The sequence below is a fragment of the Staurois parvus genome, unplaced genomic scaffold (genome assembly GCF_062004578.1).
Source record: "Staurois parvus isolate SC_StPar_1 unplaced genomic scaffold, SC_StPar_1.0 ptg000572l, whole genome shotgun sequence".
Taxonomy (NCBI): Eukaryota; Metazoa; Chordata; class Amphibia; order Anura; family Ranidae; genus Staurois; species Staurois parvus.
In genome coordinates this window covers 7201523-7224298 of record NW_028318368.1, presented here as the reverse complement: position 1 = coordinate 7224298, position 22776 = coordinate 7201523, and the positions used below count along the sequence as shown (strand labels likewise).

The 22776-nt window shown below is 39.0% G+C and overlaps 1 protein-coding gene across 4 annotated transcripts in view; it reads left to right on the top strand.

Moving 5' to 3' along the window:
• Positions 1 to 22776, top strand: part of ALPK1 (alpha kinase 1) — a 159509-nt gene that overhangs the window by 53189 nt on the left and 83544 nt on the right. For all 4 annotated transcript variants that reach the window (XM_089691850.1, XM_089691852.1, XM_089691851.1 and 1 more), the window contains exon 4: positions 9118 to 9272. In XM_089691850.1, coding sequence (XP_089547976.1) covers positions 9118 to 9272 — 155 coding nt within the window. The remainder of the gene's footprint in view (positions 1 to 9117; positions 9273 to 22776) is intronic.

Here is a 22776-nt window from a genome sequence, read left to right as displayed (position 1 = left end):
TCGATAGCTTCGCCCCCTGTTATCATATGGGGGTTCCATATGAAGCAGTAGAGATGGAACAGGGGGAAGTAGGGTTGAAGAGAGGAAAATGAGAGAGTTTGAGAAAAAAAAAAGGCAGAAGAGTGGGAGAAAGAGCTTGTGACTTCTAGGGGGGAGTAGAGAGACTCAAGGCTATGAGAAAAATGTTAGCGTTTGTCCCTTCAGAAATTTTCCTTTGGAAAGTTTGAATCAGACGTCGAAACTGTTGTGCTTCGTATGGAATTTTTCTTCCAATTTTTTACTGATCTAAAACAGGTGTATAAATAAGGACTTTTATTTTTAATTTACTGCATGCTTGTTCTGGAAAAACAAGTATGGAGAAAGAACATAAACAGATAGCTAGCATTTTTAGGGGGCCAGCAATTGCTGTCTGTATAATTTTCTTTTACTTTAATCTGAAATTATATGACATTTGCAAAAAACTGAAATACACTTTAGGTGAGTTCCAGTATCCATTTTGTACATTGACCACTTTGCATAGCTGATTCCTGTTAGTTTTTAACTACTCCTTTTTTTTATTAATATGAGTACTATATGTACTATATATACTTTGATATATTGTACACTGAAATACTGAACTGGCAGCCTTTTCACCTGTTGGAATACATTTAACATCTTATCCACCTAAATAGGCTCTTGAACCATCAGTGACAACGTTCTATGGTTTCTCAGGCATTATCTAGGATGCATCAACTGACCACCATAAACAAAATAGGTTAGTTCCAGATAAGGTGAATTGTAGCCCCATAATCATTAGATTAGGTTCAGATGAAGTGATTCAGGAAGTGAGAAGAGTGATCATAGTGAAGGAAGGATTAGAAATCCTCATTGTAGAAGTACCCCCAGGCTGACTGTTAAGAAAAAGAGATTATACAGACATGACTAAATATAACTGGGAAGTCAAAAAACTGTGGTATAAATGCAAAAATCATGTGAGTGAATATATCACATATAAAACACAAAAAATTTTAAATAAAAAAAATCCCTTGATTGTTTATCACAGCGCTACTGTAAAGTTGAGACTTTACACTTTTTTAATAAACAGTGGTAACCAATATAACATTTAACAGGAAAAAATGAAATATGAACAATGCTTCAAATTCTGAAAAATATCTTTTTGGTGTGTTTTTGTACTGGTTCTAAAGATAGATAATTAGGTCCTGCTCATAAATGCAGTAGAAGTCAGATACTTTCCAATTTTCTTATAGAAAGCATGTAGATTATGTTGCCAAGATGGCACCAACCACAAAAGGCAGAGAAATGTGACATTTTTAAGGTTAGGACTGAAAACAAAACAAATACAGTACTGTGCCATTTACTGTACTAGCCTTCCCATTGTTGCAGATGAAAAAAAGCATTTTTGCAACACAAGGCAATTTAGTTTTTTTTAGCAGGAAACCAAGTAATACATTCTTCATGGAAAAACAAATACTTTCTCTTTATGAAATTAAAAATGAACTTCCATGGGTCTCCCAAGAGTTGAGCACTCTGAATCATACCACAGTCTTGACACTATGACCCCCAAATATACAGGTTCTGTGACTGATTAAGGTGGTAATTAAACTCACTTAGTGCCTCATTTGCAATAAATTAGCCTCAGAACCTGTGTAATTCATATGTGCTCAGTTTTAAAGGTAACTATACCCTCAAAACATTTCTACAAACTAACCAAAGAGAGCTGCCCATATCCCTACTACCCTACCTTTCTATCAATATCCACCACACCTATTCCCCCTCCTGATTTCCAATCTACTTCTCACCTCCCCACCATTCTTTTATCTTTTCATCTTAGCTGATCCTAACTTCTTTAGATTATTATCTTAACTTCCACCATTTCTATTCTCTGTATATCTTTTTCAAATGATGCATTACATCTCCTTTATCATAAATGCTGTCACAACAGTATAACTTCAATTCACATATGGTTCCTTATGTTTGTATTTTAGAAGGAAGAAATTGTAGCATAGCTATTTGTCCTATGCAACAAATGACACCAGAGCAAAGATTACATAGTTACATAGTTAGTCTGGCTGAAAAAAAGACAAAGTCCATCCAGTTCAACCATTAAAGGTATTCAACTTTACTTTTAGTTGCATGTCCATTGCTTTCTAGTCATACCTACATGCATATAAAATATCTGAGACCTAATTCTGGCCTTCCTTATTGCAATCTGATTTTATACTTTCTGTTCAATTTCTTCTTAGGGTAACACCTAAAGAATTTGTTCAGTCTGTATCCAATCAGGCAGGCCTTTTCATTACAGAAATGTTGGCATCCTAAAGAATAGTTTACAATTAGATTGTAGCATATATAGTACGTGTTAATTTGAAAATCAAGATGGTCTGCTATTAGAATGTTGATATTGTGCATAAAGCAATATGACTAGACTATAGTACTGCAACAGGGAGAAAGTGGTTTGCTTATGTGTAAAATTTCATTTAGACATAGTCTAAAGCTGGCCATAGATGTATCAAAATCCAGCTGGTTCAGTGGGGATCTAATCATTGACTTATCTCATACTAGGTTGTTTGAAAATTTTCCTTCAATCAGCACTGAAACACTTATCAGTATATTCTGAGAGCAAAGAAGTCCCCTCTGTCAGAATACAATGCCACAATGGGGAGGATTCCTCCATCCACCTGGGAAGGTTGAGGGAATCCGTCCATTTTTTATTTAATATACTGTTCAATGAATCCATGTATGGCGAGCCATATATACTGTATAGAGAAGAGTCATTTTACACCTACAAGCAATTATCAGAAGTTTGTCTTCTGTGAGTGTGTATAGCAAGCCACAATTCTTTAAAAACAAATCTAAGCAGTAAATATGGCAACAGTCTTGTTTTATCAATTGCTATTGATTATGAACTAAAAAGGCCAATGAATTAATGCATTATCATAGTATTGCAATTACAATCACAGTAGATATACTGATGTAGGAATGAATAGCTAGAGACAGGTTATTCCACTTCAGGGCACTGATGAAAAGCAATTGAGTTGGATGCTCTTCCACTAGCAGGTGTCTTGCCTTAGCAGCACTAACGTTCAGATAACGGACTTGTGAAAACATTTGCATGAGCTCACAACATTGTGCCTTTACTGCCCAGTCACGCACAGAATGGAAGGCTTTTGTTTTGCTCTGTATTAAAAACCCCATTTATCTTCCAATAATTTTTAATGGCTGAATTTTCCAAAGTAATTTTTCTCTTGCCATCATTAACAAAACAACGTTTTGTTATCATATTGCACACCATGACTTTAAATTAGTCTAAATGACTTGTTCCATAAGTAAGAAAGTATAATATTTTAACTTGGCCAGTATGTGGACTATAGAGATGCTTTGTGGGTCTATATTAAAGAAATATTTGTGAAAAAACATGACAATTTCATGTTTAATAAACCACTTATTTTTGGTAAGAGGCTGGAATTAATGTAGGGCAGCACAGTGGCTAAATGGTTAGCACTCCCACCTGGCAGTACTAGGGATGTTGGTTTGAATCCCAACCACGGCACCACCTGACTGGAGTTTGCATGTTCTCCCTGTGCCTGCGTGGCTTTCCTCTGGGTACTCCAGTTTTCTTCCACATTCCAAAGATATGCCGGTAGGTTAATTGGATCCTGTCTAAATTGGCCCTAGTATGTGTATGTATGAATGTGAGTTAGGGACCTTAGATTGTACAACCCTTGAGGGTAAGAGACTGATGAATGTACAAGATATATGTAAAGCGCTGTGTAAATAGACGGCACTATACAAGTACCGGAAATAAATAAATAAATAATGTAGGGGAAGGGATCAAAGTTCTGCAGTGCTTACATTTCCATGGTGGTATATGAGGGCTGTACCTGAAGATGATGCAAACGTGGCCATAACGTTGTATTAACTTACATAAATCATTCAAATTTCACATGTTGGTAGAGTAACTCTTCCTTTATAGTAATTCTTCTTCTTTTTCATTGCTGGTAATAAATGGATTTCAAACTGTCATGGATTCTGACATTGCACTTGTTTAGTGAGAAGAGGGGGGGGGGGGGGGGGTTAAGCATAGGGACTACAACTTTACAATTTTGGATTGTAAGCTCCACGAGCAGGGTTCTCCTATTCCTTCTGTACTGAAATGTATTGTAATTGTACTGTCTCCCTTATATTGTAAAGTGCTGCGCAAACTGTTGGCGCTATGTAAGTCCTGTATATTAATAATAGTAACTTTGAGTTCCACTCGCTGAAGATTCATGTTGGTGGTCAGTGTTGATGGTCTCCCACTACATGGCTTTTCTTCAGTGCTGGTTTCCCCTTTAAATTTCTCCATCCATCTGTGTACATTGCTGTTGTCAATGGTGTCATAACATAAACATTCTGTAGCCTTCTGTAGATGTCAGTCAGCCTGCACTCCTCCTTCGTCAAGAAATCAGTGGTTGCACATTACTTCTGCTTGGAATCCAATAGTTACCTGCTACAATGAAAAAGAAGCAGAAACGTTACCATAGAGGAAGAGTTACTGTACCAACTTGTGACATTTGAATGACCTATATAAGTTCATAAAAAAAAATGATGCCCACTTTTGCATTACTTTCAGTACATTCCTTGTAATTTAAAATATGTTTGACAGGTTCACTTAGTAGATATTCCTTTCCATTCGTCTAAATGAAATCTAAATATATTCTTTTTAGAAAAGCAAAAGTAGAAACAGTATGTTGTAATAAGTGTAGTATCTTGGTAAATGTATAGTATGCACCAAGGACTTTCTCAGTTTAGTTTTGCAGTGACAGAACAGCTGATAATCCTATGTGCACAGTTTTCACCCCATGACTCTGTTGATACTTGAAGGCCTAAAGAGAATCAGTAGACTGACTTTGCTGCAGGCAGTTTCACTTGAATAGTTTTGGTCAGTAAAAATGCCTCTTCTGCGAGCATATCATTCATGTAAGACCCATATCAGTGCTCATTTGGGTGGTCTGTTTGTTAGCCTAAGTAAGAAGCTGCAGTTATTCTTTAATTGCTTGAGTTGTTACAGGTCACCAGTGTCATAAATTACTAGTGAAAGTGGCCATTATATGATTCTTGCCAAAAGTACAAATTGCAGTGTTTGAAGATGCATTTTACAGTAAAACCCAGAAAGCACATTGTATCTCAAAGAGCACTTTAAAGCTTTTCACTCTCCCATGGTGAATATTTTATTAACCCTGGTCTTATATAGCTGGCTTTATACTGCCTTAAATTCTACAGTAACATAAACAGATCTTTACTATTATATAATGTATTTGCACATACATAAGAGTTGTCAATGTAGCAAGTTATTATATTCAAGTCTTTGCCCTAACCAGGGGCGGACTGACCATTCGAGCACTTGGGCACTGCCCAAGGGTCCGGGGTCAGTAGGGGGCCCCATGAAATGCCCCTGGTACCTTTTATAGGCTTTTTTTGGGTGTGCTTTAAGTGTGGGCAAGGACACAGGGGCCCCATGATCCCCTATTGCCTGGGGGCCCCATGAGTTGTCAGTCCGCCCCTGGCCCTAACAGTTAACAGGTTAGGATTCCTTTTTGCACTTTTAAAATAGATTAATGAATTATTAAGCCATGATACAGATACTTATAGCAGCCAGTAAACCCATAGCTGCTTTAGGTTGAGTGTCCATGGCTATAGAAATACAGCAGGTCACACAATCCATTCACTTTGAATGTTCGTTTGGTAAGGAGCACCACTATACAAGCAATGTAGTCTACTATCAGCTAAGGCATTCAGGTCATTGAGAAGCAACCCAACCACCTGCATCCCTTCAGGATGACTGGATCACTTATGCATTTTATGCTTTTTGTCCTGTATGTCTAAAGACTCTTATTATGCCTATGCATAGACCTATGCTAATTGTGGCTGCAGTTATGATAATTAATTGTGCATCATTTACATTTACATGCTTCTTCATGTTACTATTGTACTTTGAAAATACTTCAATAAAACTCTATTGAAAATGAGAAGCACCCAATCTCCATGTACTAAGAAGCATGGACTGAGGTGTTTGGCCCTGAGCATGTTCTAGGATTTGTGGTTGGAGCCCTAGGCAAGGGTTTGAAAAACTTACAAAGCATCATCTTTTGATGCCCCTGAGGGTTCAGCCTTAGAGTAGGCAGAGAGATTTTTCATTTGCCTGCAACAAGTCACCATCCCATTGTAGTTTACCCTATTAAATTCAGACCAATTGCTTATATTCACTGAAATTATGATGATGAGTGATTTAAAAAATCCATAACAAACAATCAGAATTTCATCTTTCAGTGTAGTTTTCTGGTTATGAACTGGCAAATGAAATCTGTTTTCTAAGTTGACATGTTCCATACTCTGGCCTTTGCAGAAGGTTGGCCATGCACAGGCATCCAGAAGGACAGGAAGCTGGGGGGAGGGGGGGGGGTTTAGTTCATGTTTTGCTGGTACCCTGTGCAACTTTTATTCCGGACTTAGAGGATAATCTGTTGTGTGCATTTGAGGTGAACGTTTGTTCCACACTTCACTAAATGATCGAATGAGATTTTAAAGACATATTGGAAATTTTATTTTAGTTTGTTTTAAGTGTAAATGTTTTTAAGATGTTGTTTTATCTATAAATAAACATGTAATTTATGGCAAAGGATTTCCAGAGCACCCATGGCTTAGCAAAAGGGACACAGAAGACACTGGCTGTTTTGTAGCTCTTCTTGTCTGACTGAAATCTCTGACTCTTGTTAGATAAGGGATGGTTCGTTGCTGTAAATGTATGGACCTGACAAAAAAAAAAAGCAAAAACAAAAACTTTTTTTTAAGAAATAGTAGTTTTCTAAGCCTTGACCAAGTGTTTACTATCACTTGATTGTGATAATCAGCTATGATCTGATTATAAAAAGTAATGTTTGATGGTATTGTATTGCTTGCATATAATAGTCTGAGTCTAACCCATCCCAATTAGGGACAGGCATATATAGTGGCATGTATGGTGCTGAAAGTGTAATTAATTGTTTTGACAAATTGCACCTTGCTGTGTTTAATGGAGATATATACAGAAATATATAGGCTGCCAATTCTAATCTCCTGAAAATGTGTATTACCTGTCCGTCTCTAGCATCCAAACTGGAATGAGCAAGGAACAGGTGAAGTCAGAGTGTTAACCACTGCAAGTCACTATCTCAGAAATAATTGCGGCTAGAGGATTATCACCCAGGCAGCCAGAATTTCTGTCAGTAAAAATAAAATTATATTTTGAATATAGTAGTAGGCCAGTCTGTACATACAGACATCAGCAACGTGTTGGCCATAGATTGAAAAGACCTAGGAAGGATCCAGATATTTGTCATTTCATGATCAATTATTTCCCATTTCATTAGGTCATTTCCCAGTGACTTGGCAACTTGACTTGATAGCTAGATAGATTTTGAACATTTCAGATTTACGCTTGTAAATGTGCAGGTAAAGGTTTATATAAATAAAGTAGCCAATAGCATATTACAGAAAGCTTGACTGTAAAAAAAAAATTAGGATGTTTGAGTATCTTCTGCATAAAACATTGACTAATTTTACATACTCAAAAGACTTGGAGTTTTTTGTTTCTTTGATCTATACAAACATTTCTGGGTGTTGTTTTACAATACTGTAATAGATTTGATTTTGGTTAAACTATATAGAAGTTGTACTGCTGCTTGTAAGTAACTCATAGTCTATGATTTATTTGATTAAATATGCGTTTTGAAATAATTCACTGTTTTCATTGAGTATGTTTTGTACACTGTGATGGATGGAGGTAAGTCTTTCAAAAACATGGGTGAATTATATGTTAACCGTTTTCCAATTTGTCTTATATGCTACAGCTGGATTTTGGCTGTGGTTGAATGCTACGATCTGACTATTGTCAGGTTGGGAACTGGGAAGATGGGTGAGAAATTGTCAGCTTTGGGAATAGGGGCATTTTTTTTCCTCCTAAGTAGATGTAGAAATACAAAATGAACCCTATTGAGTCTTTCACCAACAGCCAACGCATACAGACAACAAGCTGAAGTAGAAATAAATCACAAAATGCTATGCTATGCACACAGTAATCCCTTGCACGTGGTTTGAGACGCAAATAACCTGTAATAATCCTTCATGGTCATCAGAAATAAGAGGAAGATAGTTGAAAAACACCTAGTGAAAAATAATCATTCAAGGTTCCATAACAGCATTGTGAAACCTTGGTTCATGGCCTTCAAAAACCTTTAATTTATTCAGTAAATATCAGATAGTTTTTGGACATTGCGGATTTACACTTCTACATGTTCAGGTAAAGGTTCATATAAATAAAATAGCCAACTGCAACTCCAGATTTAGAATCCTGAAGGGAACAGAGATGTTCTGTAGTTCACAGAGGTGATCTGAGCAGGGTTGATAACACTTGGAATGCAAATGTAGTAGAGACAGAGTAGACTAGAAGCTCTGAGTTCACTGGAATTTAGGTAGGGTCAACATTTATCATTTACACATATTTATACTGATATAGAAAACACTTTTAAATTTATATTTAACAGACCACAAATAAGTTAATAAAATAAATTCTTTATTAGGTTTTATGCACACCTTAAGTAAACAGCTCCTAAAACTCATGTACATAGATCTTTGCATTGCCCATATGCTAGCCAGGTGAAATCCTGTAGACTTGAAATTGACCGTAGATGCAGGTACATGAACATATATCATGCCTGAAGCCATATTCTTAAGTGTTGTACATGCAATGGGATATCTTTCTAGCAGGTGAAAATAGATTTGATTACAACATTGATGGCTTTACTTCCTGATGACAAGTATGTCTCCACACAGTAACAATTGTATAAATGTTTACTTCCCACTAAAAACCTATTTAATGGCTGATTGCTCCAGCATACCTTGAGGGCAGAACTGAATAGGTCCTAAACTGACAGACATTTCGTTATTAGTGGAATGGTAAAAGGATGTAGTGTATTGCAAGTGCAGATAGGTGTGTGGGAAACTGAGGTAGTTGCAGTTGAGGTGCAGAACATACCACTGGAAATTAAAAGTGTCTTTATGTCCTGGAGATATCCTAATATGCACTCTGACCTTTTCTAGCCTCTCTGCCGGACGATCTGAAGACTCTCATTCAGGAGGCAAAGGAAATGAAGTGGCCCTTTGTGCCTGAGAGGTGGCAATACAAACAGACAGTCAGCCCAGAAGACAAAACAAACCTCCAAGATCTGATCAATCCAAGACTTCATGAGTTACTGGTATGAAATAAATCACAAGTCTGAAAAAAATGTTATATTGGAAAATTTGTAGTCAACTGATTCACTTATTAGATCATACTTGCACTGAAACTGTGGGGGCAAAAATCCAAAAATCAACTGAAAAATTTTAGGGGACCCGAAAATGGTGTGCTGTAATCATATTAAATGGTTCTGAAGATTCTGATTTATTTTTAATGAATCATTCATGTGCTGTATATTTAGTGCTTTAACATGAAAAAATTGGAGGGGTCACTTAAAATATACTCAGGTCTCCCACAGTAGAACAGAGGCTGCCAGTCACAAGAGCACAGTTCCACGCACACCCACAATTCAAGCTCATTCTAGGGGATGTCCTTTTTAGTATTGCTGAGGAGCTTTATGCTTCTAACTGGCAATGCAGCAAGACTAAGGCTAGGTTCACATCTGTGCAGGTGGTGCAGTTGTGGATCCGCATGAAAATCCGTGCAGCCGCACCACCCGCACAGAGAATTGCGGACCCGCCGGCCACACTGGAAAATGCAACCGTACTGGGAACTGAGGTTCCTGTGCAGGCTGCGTTTTCAGAAGAAGTGCAGGGACTTCTTCCCTGCGTGTCACGGGGCACGAGAGTCCATTCAAATGAATGGGCTCTCGTGCCCGCCGCAAAACACGGCCGGCACCACCGCATACAATGAGGAACAGAAGTATTTGAACACCCTGCGATTTTGCAAGTTCTCTCACTTAGAAATCATGGAGGGGTCTGAAATTCACATTGTAGGTGCATTCCCACTCTGAGAGACAGAATTAAAAAAAAAATTCAGGAAATCACATTGTATGATTTTTAAAGAATTTATTTGTCTTGCACTGCTGAACATAAGTATTTGAACACCTAAGAAACAGCAAGAATTCTGGCTCTTAAAGACCTGTTACTGTGCCTTTAAAAGTCCAGCTCTACTCCACTCATAATTCTAACTTAGTAGCACCTGTCTGAGCTCATGAGTTGCATCCCAAGAACACCATCCCTACTGTGAAGCATGGGGGTGGTAACATCATACTTTGGGGGTGCTTTTCTGCGAAGGGGACAGGACGACTGCATTGTATTAAGGAGAGGATGAATGGGGCCATTTATTGTGAAATTTTAAGCAACAACCTCCTTCCCTCAGTCAGAGCATTGAAGATGGGTCGTGGCTGGGTCTTCCAACATGACAACGACCCGAAGCACACAGCCAGGATAACCAAGGAGTGGCTACATAAGAAGCATATCAAGGTTCTGGAGTGGCCTATCCAGTCTCCAGACCTAAATCCAATGGAACATCTTTGGAGGGAGCTGAAACTCTGTGTTGCTCAGTGACAGCCCCGAAACCTGACAGATCTAGAGGAGATCTGTGTGGAGGAGTGGGCCAAAATCCCTGTTGCAGTGTGTGCAAACCTGGTCAAGAGCTACAGGAAACGTTTGACCTCTGTAATTGCAAACAAAGGCTTCTGTACCAAATATTAACACTGATTTTATCAGGTGTTCAAATACTTATGTTCAGCAGTGCAAGACAAATAAATTCTTTAGAAATCATACAATGTGATTTCCTGAATTTTATTTTTTAAATTCTGTCTCAGAGTGGGAATGCACCTACAATGTGAATTTCAGACCCCTCCATGATTATTTAAGTGGGAGAACTTGCAATATTGCAGGGTGTTCAAATACTTATGTTCCTCACTGTATATGTGAACTGGGGCTTAGAAGACACAGAAACTTGTACTTCCTCCAAGTACCCATGACTGTTAATTTTTTTTTTTTTGCAGGTAAAAAAATTAGCATCTACTATTTTTTTTATAGGAGCCTGGAAAGCATTGCAGCCATGATCAGCAGATTGCTGGGTGCCATGCAGGATTCCTACAGATTGTCAGTGTAAGCTGTCTGCCTATACATCACACTGTCACAAAGAATCAATGAACTACCAGAGCGCTCAATGGTGCCATGGTAGGTCATTGAGAACTACAAGCCAACAGCTGCAAAGGCTGTTGGTACTTGTGTTTTTTTTTAAATTTTGACAGCGAATGTGGGAATAAAATCTCCTGCTCGCTGTCAAAATTGGGAATCAGGGGTGTGAGAGCCGGTGCTACAGTAACATTTTACTTGTTAACCCTGAATATGAGTGTAACATGTTACGAAAGGTGAACTTATCATTTAAGCTAGGTTTAGCAGTGAATTCATGTTAAAGGCTTGATTTACTTTTGTTACAACAAATCTCAGGCAGGCATAGCGTTTCAAAACAGAAATAAATGGGTATCTTTAGCTGCTCAAAAGGTTTTGTTTTTTTTTCTGCAAGCTGTTGACAAGTGGATGGGGTTTCTTTTGGTCTTCCTAATAGGCAATTATAAAAAGCATAGGGCAGACTCACCTACATGGTGGCAGTTTTTGGTCACACCAGTATACAGGCTGCAGTGTGTGAGGACTAGTTTGTGGGCTGCTGAAGGTACCCATGTACCCCTACAAAGGCACCCCAGGCCTACTTTATGTGATAATAGTGGTTTTTAACTAAAGCTACCTTTTTATAATTTGGATTTATAAAAGTGAGAGTGAGTGAGAGCTGTGAAAATGTGGAATAGACTCCCTCAGGAGTTGGTTCTGGCCAGCTCAGCGGATTGCTTTAAAAAAGGCCTGGATTCTTTCTTAGATACACAGAATATAACTGGATACTAACATTTATAGGTAAAGTTGATCCAGGGAATATCCGATTGCCTCTCGGGGGATCAGGAAGGATTTTGTTTTCCCTGCAGGAGCAAATTGGATCATGCTTTGCTGGTTTATTTTGCCTTCCTCTGGATCAACAGTGGGTATAGGATTATAACTTTATTTTTTTTTAATGGTTAAACTGGACAGACTTTTGTCTTTTTTCAGCCAGACTAACTATGATTTAGGGGTTAGGTTAAGGGATTGCTTTAGTTCTAAGCTTAGGTAGGTTAAAGGTTATGTATACAGGTAAGGTTTAAAGTTTGGGTGGCTTAACCCCTTGACTCCAACTGTACGCAAATTAGCGGCCTAACAGAACTGGGATTTCTTTCCATGGGGCCACTAATTTGCGTACCTGTCTTTCTGCTGAGAGTGCGCCGCATGTCATACTCACAGCACAAAGACCAGGGTGTCACTGAGAGCCCCGGGTCCCGTTCCCAATTCCGGGTCACCTGATTGCTATGATAGCCTCTGATTGGCTGTTACAGTGATCAGTCACTGTGAACCATGCCCCCCTTGTTTTCTCTCTCTGAAGAGAGGAGAGAGATACATTGTATCGCTCTCTGTCCTTTCAGAAAAAAAAGTGTGCGTAAAAAATAAATAAAATAAATAAATGAATAAATAAATTATTATTATTCAGGATTTATATAGCGCCAACAGTTTGCTCAGCGCTTTACAGTATAACGGGAGACAATACAATAACAATACAGTTCAATACAAGAGGGTTGGGAGGGTCCTGCTGCTTGGAGCTTACAATCTAAGAGATAAAAATAATAAACAATACCTAGATCAAGATTTGATCTAGATCTGTGCCAGGGTTAATGATTTGGTCAAGGTCAGGGTCAGGGTTAAAGGTCAATGTCATGGTCAGTGTTTTTTTTTGGGGGGGGTCAGGTTTTTTGTTTTTGTTTTTTTAATTAGTATCAGTGTCAGTTAGTGGCAGAATAAAAAGCTAACATACACATATATGGTATCGCTGCGATCATCGGGTGCAGGAGAAATTATTTTGGGTTCCTAACAGATGTCAAAGTTGCAAAATTGTGCTTAGGCATTAAGATTTGTTTTACCCTTAGGCATAAAGGGGTTAAGGTTAAATTAAAGCAGAGTTCCATTCACCCTGTCAAAAAATAAAAGTCAGCAGCTACAAAAACTGATGAAGTCACGTGGTATTCGTGACGTAACGCGTTGGTACGCCCTGACGACAATTCCGATACGCGTTGACGTCACTTCCGACGTACGCGCCATATTGGGACTCCAGATACACCCATAACACAAGGATACCATGAGGATTTATACGATGTGTTAAATCAACTGTATACATGTGAGTGGGCATTTTATATTCTTTTTTCAATAAATCATACTGTATTACGCTATGGGAGATCTCTGTTTATGTCTCTGAGCATCATCTGGTGGTAAGGTACCACCATTATACAGCGGTTGGAGGTGTTCTTTGGACAAAAGCGCTTGATGTGGGATCTGCTGTGGACCTGTAGACTGGTTGACGCCTGAGGGATACACCTTATATGTAACAAGGCATATTGGCCCTTGTGGTCAGTGTGGGGAGGTGAGGAGGCACTCCGACCATTTTAGGATTGTTGCACCAGTGGCACTCTCACGGCTCTAAAAGGCTCACAGTGTTTGCTTGAAGTGGACTGTATATTATTCACCATTATTACTTGTTGCAGTGTGTTATTTCTGCATGGTTTTGTGTGTAACCACTATACAAGTACCCAGTCACGTGTGTTTTTCTTCTTACTAGGGGGACGCACAAGGGGAATATTATACTTTTTATGCATGGCTATCAGTGTGACATCTAATATTATATACATGTATATTTCTATTTATGAGTCTAGGTTCTATATATGCACATCTATTTCATATATAGTGGTATTTGGTTAGCGCTACACCAATTTTTCATTTATTAATCACATGTGACAGGTGTCAATACGAGGTCCTAAAAGGACCAAATAACATAAATGGTGCCCCAAGTAATCCAATGGGATCCAATAGTGCTCCAAATCAAACAAGTAAGTCACAACAGGACTCAATGTGCTAAAAAAAACTCCCACCGGAACTAAAAATCAGTTCCCACCATGTAACACAAAACACATGTGCATCCCAATAAACGCATAAACTAAGAACTGATCATGCAAACAAACATGAATAAATGAATAAATATATAAAGTCCCGTGAGGTGTAAAACACCTGACAATATACAAAAAACCATATACGTATAAAGTCCACAGCAATTCTTGAAAAAGGAAAAAAAAAAGTGCTGATAAATGTGCAGAGATATCCAAAAATGGCTGAATTGCCCGCTCACCTCCCTCTTGCGACCCGCACAGGGTCAAAAGGCCTTCAGGATCACTAACACATGGACTCTTAATGGTAGGTAATCCTCCACAGCTCTCCACACTGACCTCCCCTCATATACAGATTCCAGCACAGGCTCACAGGGCAGCAGATCTCCTCTTCAGGCACATAAGATGGCTGCAGCCACTTGATCCCTCAAAAAATATAAGTGAATGCTTGCATAGTGTAAAACTATTTATTCACCAAAGTATCACATATCGAATATGCTTACATTTAAAATCATCTTGTACATCACATGTAAATCAAACCTCAGATCAGATGTACTTGCATGGGTGTCCAATGTAAATAAAGAAGGCGTCTGACCGGAAATGCGTTACCGCCAATGCGTATCGTCACGCTTAACATGTGACTTCATCAGGGTTTGTTTGCATGATCAGTTCTTAGTTTATGCGTTTATTGTCATTTATGTTATTTGGTCCTTTTAGGACCTTGTATTGACACCAGTCACATGTGATTATTTATGAGTTTTTTGGCACTATTTAATATTGTGTATTTGTGTCACTAATTTTGCACTGTTTCACTTATTCATTTATGTGTGAAGAATTTTTATGGTAGTAGCGCTGCATCATTTGTGTTTCATTTATATTCCAGGAGGTCGGCATCTTCAGTGTGGGCACCCGGCTGTGACAGCTTGCGGCTTCACAGCCAAGTTCCCACTGCGCATGAGCAAGTAGCGCTGTGCTTCATGAATGGTCCTGTAATCTTCTGGGACCTGTCACGTGTCCCAAAAGACTACAGGGAGGGTGGGAGGACACCTTCTGCTTCCGGTTGCCTAGGCCATCAGACCAGAAGTGGGAGCAGGTACCTGTCAAATTCGGGTACCCACCCCCCAAATGTGCCAATCCTTAATGAGGAGCAGGGGGAGTAGTCCTTAAAGTGGAACTTCCCCTTTTGGGTGGAGCTCTGCTTTAAGGGGGTAGGCTAAGGATTTGCTTTATTGGTTGGATAGGGTAAAGGTTGAATTTAAAGATTAGATGTAGATTTAGGCCTAGTTCATACCATGGTGCAGAGATGAGTTTTTCTGCACACGTTCTGCAAGTGCACAAAGAAAACAATTGTTCTCTATGTGCCCTATTCACACCACAATACTAGTATCACGTATGGATTTTTTCTGCAACGTGTATAAAACTCACTGAAACGTGCAAGAAAACTGATGCAAACTCATGCCTTTGCAAGTTATATCTGTGCAGTTTTCCCATCAGTTTTATGCACGTATGGTGTGAACTAGGCCTTAGAGTTTAGATTGCTTAAAGGTTAGAGGTGGGTTAACGAATACACCCAAAATTTCATATTTCTGATATATGTCTGCTGTACCATGTACTTGTATGAAAAAGTATCCTATTCTCTTTTTATTGCTTCCTTTGTGTGAAATCCCTGGTGTTCCTGCCACTCCCTCTGTTTTTTTTTTTAATAAAGCCTGACTACACTATGCATGAGAACACAGCATGGTCAGTTCTCTAGCTATGCTGGGAACTCAGCAATGATGAGACTTGTCCTGTCACCCCTCCCTCTGCAAAGCCTTTCATTGGGAAGTTTAGTGTACCGCTGTTTCTTCTCCCTCAGTTCCCCTGCAGCTGAGAACAGAGGGAGTGGGAACACTTATAAAAAAGGGAAAAAAGGTATTAAAGTGTTACTAAACCCACAACAGTGAAATCAGTCTGTGTATATACAGTAAAGGATGCTTGTTATACTCACTGTAAAACCTAAGGAGTTATTCCTCTTCATTACGTAAAAAAGGCTGTTTGATCCTGTCTTCTCTGATCCTCCCCTTCTTCTACTATCCCCAACCAATCTCCTGATAGTACAGAGCTCTAGGAGTCACTCTGCTCATGCTCAATTTAGTGTGTATTGCTAGAGAGTTTTTTCTATCTTTGGGAGGTTGCATGTGATCAGCACAGGGCCAATCACCATTGTCCAGACAGAGGGTCAGGGGTTATGCAGCCTCATAAGACAATCAGAGGAGAATTAAAACTCCAAGAAGCTTTAACCAGCGCTCAGATGGACACTGTTAGAAGTCACAACTATATACTGCTGAAATCAGAAAATGTATTTAGCAGTTTATATTTATTACAACAATTGCATTTCCATGTAGTGTGTACTGTGAGAGACCAGAAATGGTGAATGCAGGGTTCTGGGTTTAGTAACACTTTAACAATGTTTTTTTATATCTATACAGAAATGTTTTGCTTTTCATTACTGTTTTAAACTGAATGGGTTGTTTTACAAGGTGAGGGTTAACATACACATTATTAAGGGTTAGAGTTAACAACTTGGGTACTTTATGTTTAGGGTGTTCATTTAAGCCATGTATATGACATGCAGCTGCAAAAGTCCAATTTTGTTATTTGTCTTGCCCATTATATATAACATGGACTCCAAAAAAATAGATGTTTGTTGGAAAGAATACACAATATGCAGTAAATACCCAATGCAGAATGTATGTCCCCCTAAATTTAGTTTAATAAAGTTGAAAAAGGCCTACTAAATGAATGGTTGATTGGACCCTAAGCCATGCGTGTGATGAAAAAATGAGTTTAAAAAAAAAAAACATTATTCAGATATACCTTAGAATAAGGCAGTGTTATCAAAGCACAAAATGGTTACTTTTTTGTGTGCAAATGTGTAGTGTGTTCTCAACATCCATTAAGAAGGGAAGCAGCCCACTAAATTTGGCTGATTGTGTTGCAACATTAGACTAATTCTGTATTGTCATTTTATTTTGCCTTTTTTTGTGACCTTAGACAGAAATTTATGACTGATTTTGACCTTTTCTGTGACCCCTGCAAAGCTTCTTAACTTAAAAGAGTACAGTCCTGATTCTCTCAGAATGAGCACCTGCAGGAAACGCCCTGAGAAACCTGGATAGATGAGAGATTAATGTGGCTAGAATAGCAAAGCAGTGTTTTCTGCATTATGCCCTCTCCACAGGTAGACAGGCCTTTTCTGAGATGATACCAATTATTTATTGCCGAAACATCTGTTGATAACTGCAGCTGCCCCTGTTAAACAAAGAACATCACAGGGTCAGAGACTATAAGGACCTGAAATCCTTGCCTCATGCTAGCCTGGAACTATTCACTGGCTTTCTCCCTGTGTTTTGCACCCTTCCCCCTCGGACGCGAGACCCTGGGAAGTCTACATGTTTCATACTTTATCAACAAGGAGCTGCCTTCTTCTTCTTATACACTTTGAAGTATCATTTCATCTTTTGAAGCAATTTATAGTTCACAGTTATTAAAGCATGAAGGCCATCAGGAGATAAAAAAGAATAACATCTCCACCCACCGCCCACATTAATTATACTTTGGTATTGTTAGTACTCTGACCCATAGAAAGTAACGCATCTATTTTTGTCGGTGGTAGTTTATTGTACTTATTTGGCAATAAATCCATATTCACTGGTATAACTTTAAAGTCAGAGCAGATGTGCTATTGTATATTGACCAGGACAATTTGCTGGTCTGCTTAGTGCATATACTCTGTGTGTGTATTATATATTATTATTATACAGGAATTATATAGTGCCAACAGTTTGCTCAGCACTTTACAATATAACGGGAGACAATACAGCAACAATACAGTTCAATACAAGAGGGTTAGGAGGGCCCTGCTCCTTGGAGCTTACAATCTAAGAAATATATATATATATATACAGTATATATATAATTTTTTTTACTTATTGATAGTTTGGATTTTATTACTTTTGCCATCATAGAAAGTATATAGTCTATTCCCTGCATTTTACTGCTGGTGCCTAACTTAGTATCTTCTAACTTTAAAAGATCTATCTATTATTTGTCCTGCCATATAATTATTAGACCTATACTCTAGATTTGTGAATATAATATAAACAGATTATGACGGTGTCCAGAGCTAGAGCTTTGTTTTACGTGTATAAGATCAGCTCTGGTTAAAGTGGAATTCAGGGCTAGAACTAACTAAGTTTAAAACCGCTCCCACCCCCTTCTATCACCTATACTAACTACCCTGCATAAGGAAGGTGCTTGTACTTACCTATTCTCAGAGTGCTCTGGTCTAGTCACATGATCTCCCCAGCATCAAACTTCAGGGAAGAGGAGAGAGCGCCAACAATGGATGGAATGCCTGGGCAATGACATTACCCAAAGGCTTACTATGGGACATGCATTGTCACCTGTGCCTCCTCTCCCCCTAAAGATCTAAAGATGGCCACTGCGAGCTGATCACATGACCAGACTGGAGTGCCCTGAGAAAAGGTAAGTATATGCATCTTCCTTTAACAGGGTAGTTAGTATAGGAGTTAGGAGGGTGGGATCAGGTTTAAGCTTAGGTTTTCTAGCCTTGAATTCCATTTTTATTTATTATTATTATACAGGATTTATATAGCGCCAACAGTTTGCTCAGCACTTTACAATATAACGGGAGACAATACAGCAACAACACAGTTCAATACAAGAGGGTTAGGAGGGCCCTGCTCCTTGGAAGTGATATAGTGATGCCTGTGTTAGCAATATCACACAACTCTTTTAATGGTAGTTTTAGTTTTTATGTTGGTTAGTGTTAAAACATATGTCAAGGCAAAATAAAAATAAAAAAAGTGCAGTACACCTCTGCACTATATGTACATTTTCCCATGTTGTATTCTTTTAAATATACTGCAAATACCTCTTGATCTGCAGCTCTTCAGTCCTGTTATAGGCTGACAACACACAATGTTTTTGTGGACTAAGTGGTGTCAGCCCTGCTAGTGGTTTAGCTAAACTACGTAACCACTCCCAGTCTCATATCTCTAAAACATTAAGGGTAATCATTCTGTAGTCCAAGATAAGAACTAGGAGGACTCTTTGAGGTAGCACAGGAAGTGTTCAGAGGCAGCTCTGATTTCTTTTTACTTGTCAAAAGATATAACAAAACACTTCCAATTTTAATTGTAGCACTACCCCCTTAGGAGTCGCTAGAGATTGGGGTCCCATTATAGTCCTGCACAGCCAGGCAATATGCATTTTCACATCCACTTGCATCCAGGAGACAGTAACCAGTCATTGAGCTTTGTTTTGAAGTTTTATTAGGGGATTTGACCCGAGGTAGGGTTAGGGTGTACTCAATGGAACTGTAAAACTGAGGACAACTTCCTATATACAAGTTTTCACAGCAAACAATCTCTTTTGGAGAGCTAGCCAGCATCTCCGGATGTACTACCTCAGACCCTCGATATTCCTTTATCCAGCTGTTCTTGGCGAGTCCCTGAGCAGGGGATCCAGTGCCTGTCACTTTAAAGCATGACAGTCCCGGGTAGTCACTAATCTGAATTCCCACCAGAGTGTTCCTTCCTCTATCAGGCCCAGGGTGTGCAGGTTTACTCACTTACTCCTTCTCCTGTGCAGCTGGTGGGTTGGTGGCTGCTACCAGGCCTTCTAGCTGGGCCGCTCCTTCCCTGCCATACAGGTGGTCCTCTCTTGGGGGCCAGAGAAGTTCCAAGCTTTCCTCCTTCCAAGGTCCTTGCCTGGAGGTGAGCCCCTCTCCCATCTGGGCCCCCTTCCAGGGTCCTGCTCTCCAGCCTCACTTCCTCTCCATCTTCCACCCGAACACTCCCCCAACTCTCTTGCAGCTGAGCAGGCTCAGTTACTTTTAAAGGCTGCCCAGGCCCCTTGCCAAGCCTGTTGGGGATTGGCCAGGATCCTCTAAGAGTACAGACCAGCCACTTCTCACCTCCACCCACTGCTTCTAGATCTTTCTCCAAAGTTCTATAGCAGTGGGAAATCCTAGGGAGCTGGTCTGCAGAGCCTATCAGCTCTCACTTTAATTTTACCCTACTAGCTATCACACCCAGGCTACTACTCAGCCCTCATAGCTAACAATTGGAGTCTAGCTCCCCCTATATGACTAGGAGGGTGCTACAGTATATTAAACTGACCCAAATGAAGCAATTTAGAGAAGTTAATTGTTCGGGTTTACATACACTTTTATGTATTGTTGACTAGCAGTATTCAAGATGGTCACATCCTCTGATATCCATTAATTTGGGTGTATTCTGAATTCTGGAGGTAACTATATACATCCTTGTTGCTGAACAGCCCTGGAAAAATTTTCCAGATCTGGCAAACATCATCCAATGATCTATGGTAGAGGTCTCCAAACTTTCCAAAGAAATAACCAGTTTACTGTCCTTCAAACTTTAGGGGGCCCAGTGGGAGTAAAGAATGTGGGAGGTATAGTACCCCATTGTTGGTATCAGCGGAAGGAATTATGCCCCGTTGTTGGTATCAGCAGAAGGAATTATCCCTCATTGTTGGTGTCAGTGGAAGTAATAGTGCCCCATTTTTGTTGTCAGTGGCAGGACACTGACTGTTTGTCAAGGGCCAGATAAAGACAAACAAAGCGCTGCAGTTTGGAGACCACTGATCGATGGGTACCTTTATTAGTTACATCAAGTTGCTTGAAGAGCAGCTGATAAGTAATATTTCTTATAACAGACTGGATTACACAGTGTGCCTATACACACCTGCCTGTTCTTTTTTTGTTTATTATTATAACATTTTGCACACTTACACTGAACATTTACTAGTATTTTATAGTCATTTTAGAATGTTGTAAAATTTCTTTGATAAAAATATAATTTGAAATTCTATTTTGTGATCACATCCTCTGATATTCATTAATTTGGGTGTATTCTGAATTCTGGAGGTAACTGCATACATCCTTGTTGAACAGCCCTGGAGACATTGTCAGGATCTGGCAAACATCATCTAATGATCTATCGGTACCTTTATTAGTTACATCATGTTGCTTGAAGAGCAGCTGATAGGTAATGTTTCTTTTTACAGATTGGATCACAGAGCAGCGTGCCCATACACACCTGTAATTTCTTATTTTGTCTATTAGTATAAAATTTTGCACACTTACACTGAACATTTACTAGTATTTTGTTGTAAATTTAGGATGTTGTAAATTCCCTTTAATAGAAACGTAATTTGAAATTCTATTTTTTTCCTGCTCCCTGAGATAAAGCTTGCTGTATGAAAAGTACAGAAAAGACTTTTTCCCCCTTTGTCTCTGTTGGCCTTACATCGGGTGGAACGTTGTAAGATGGGCTGTATGCTCTTGTTATCACCAGCTGGCAACTCCCCCTGTGAAATCAGGACCCTTTTCCCCATTTGTGTTATGTCAACGGAAAATGTGAATCACAAATGCACAATAGACTGATCAGTTCTGTCGGGACATTGTTGATATAATTGAGTTTGATCACGTGTGCCAGATCTAGGCCAGGGTGAAATCAGATTTACCACAAGTCTGCTTGTTCTGCTTCAACATTCAAACAAAACCATACAACTTTTTTTTCCAGTGCTAAAGACAAGTCAGAAGTCAGAATGTTTTATGTGATTAGAGTTCATTTTGAGGAAGCTGTTGCCAAACAGCAAATATGCTTGTTTTTGCCTATTCCCACAACTTTAATATGAGAAGTATCATGAAGACAGTTGCTTTACATTTAAAATTTAAACTTGATTGTAAGCTAATCAAAAGAGTGCTAAAATGTGTTAATACAAACATGCAAAAGTTAAAATAAAAAAGGAATGTATTAAGTAAATTCACTGAATATTACAGGAGAATATGTACAAAGCACAAATGAGCCTTCATAAAATAGAAGGTATTTAGATAACGTCTCATTCATCGCAATCCACAATAAAAAGAGCCACTTGAATTATTTATTTCAGGTACTTATATAGCGCCATCAATTTACGCAGCGCTTTACATATATATTGTACATTCACAACAGTCCCTAATCCTCAAGGGGCGTACAATCTAAGGTCCCTAACTCACATTCATACATACACATACTAGGGACAATTTAGACAGGAACCAATTCACCTACCAGCATGTCTTTGGAGTGTGGGAGGAAACCGGAGTACCCAGAGGAAACCTACGCAAGCACAGGGAGAACATGCAAACTCCAGGCAGGTGGTGCCATGGCTGGGATTCGAACCATCGACCCTAGTACTGCCAGGCGGAAGTGCTAACCATTTAGCCACTGTGCTGCCCATATTATTTCTTTATGTTCTGGGTCAACTATGCATCCAGAATCACTAGTTGAAAGCACAGACACAGCCCAATATTACAAAGCTTTTTTTTTAATTCAAACTGCAGTTACTTTTTGGTGTTGTTGATCATCATCTGTGTAATTTATGGAAGCAGAGTCTGGAAATAATTGAGAATATATAATCAGACAGGTTAAAATGAAACTACACTGTATTTGAGGACCACAAATCAAAAGCACTATTTAATTCATTTTTGATATTCAAAGCAAACTCACCCATCCATTGTTGTCTCCAGGCTTTATTTTGCTGATAAAACTCCCCCTAGCATTTGTGCCCATGGCCATCATGAGTAAGGGCAGATGAATTATTCATGTAGCATTTACTTCCTGAAATCCATCTACCCTTAGCTCAG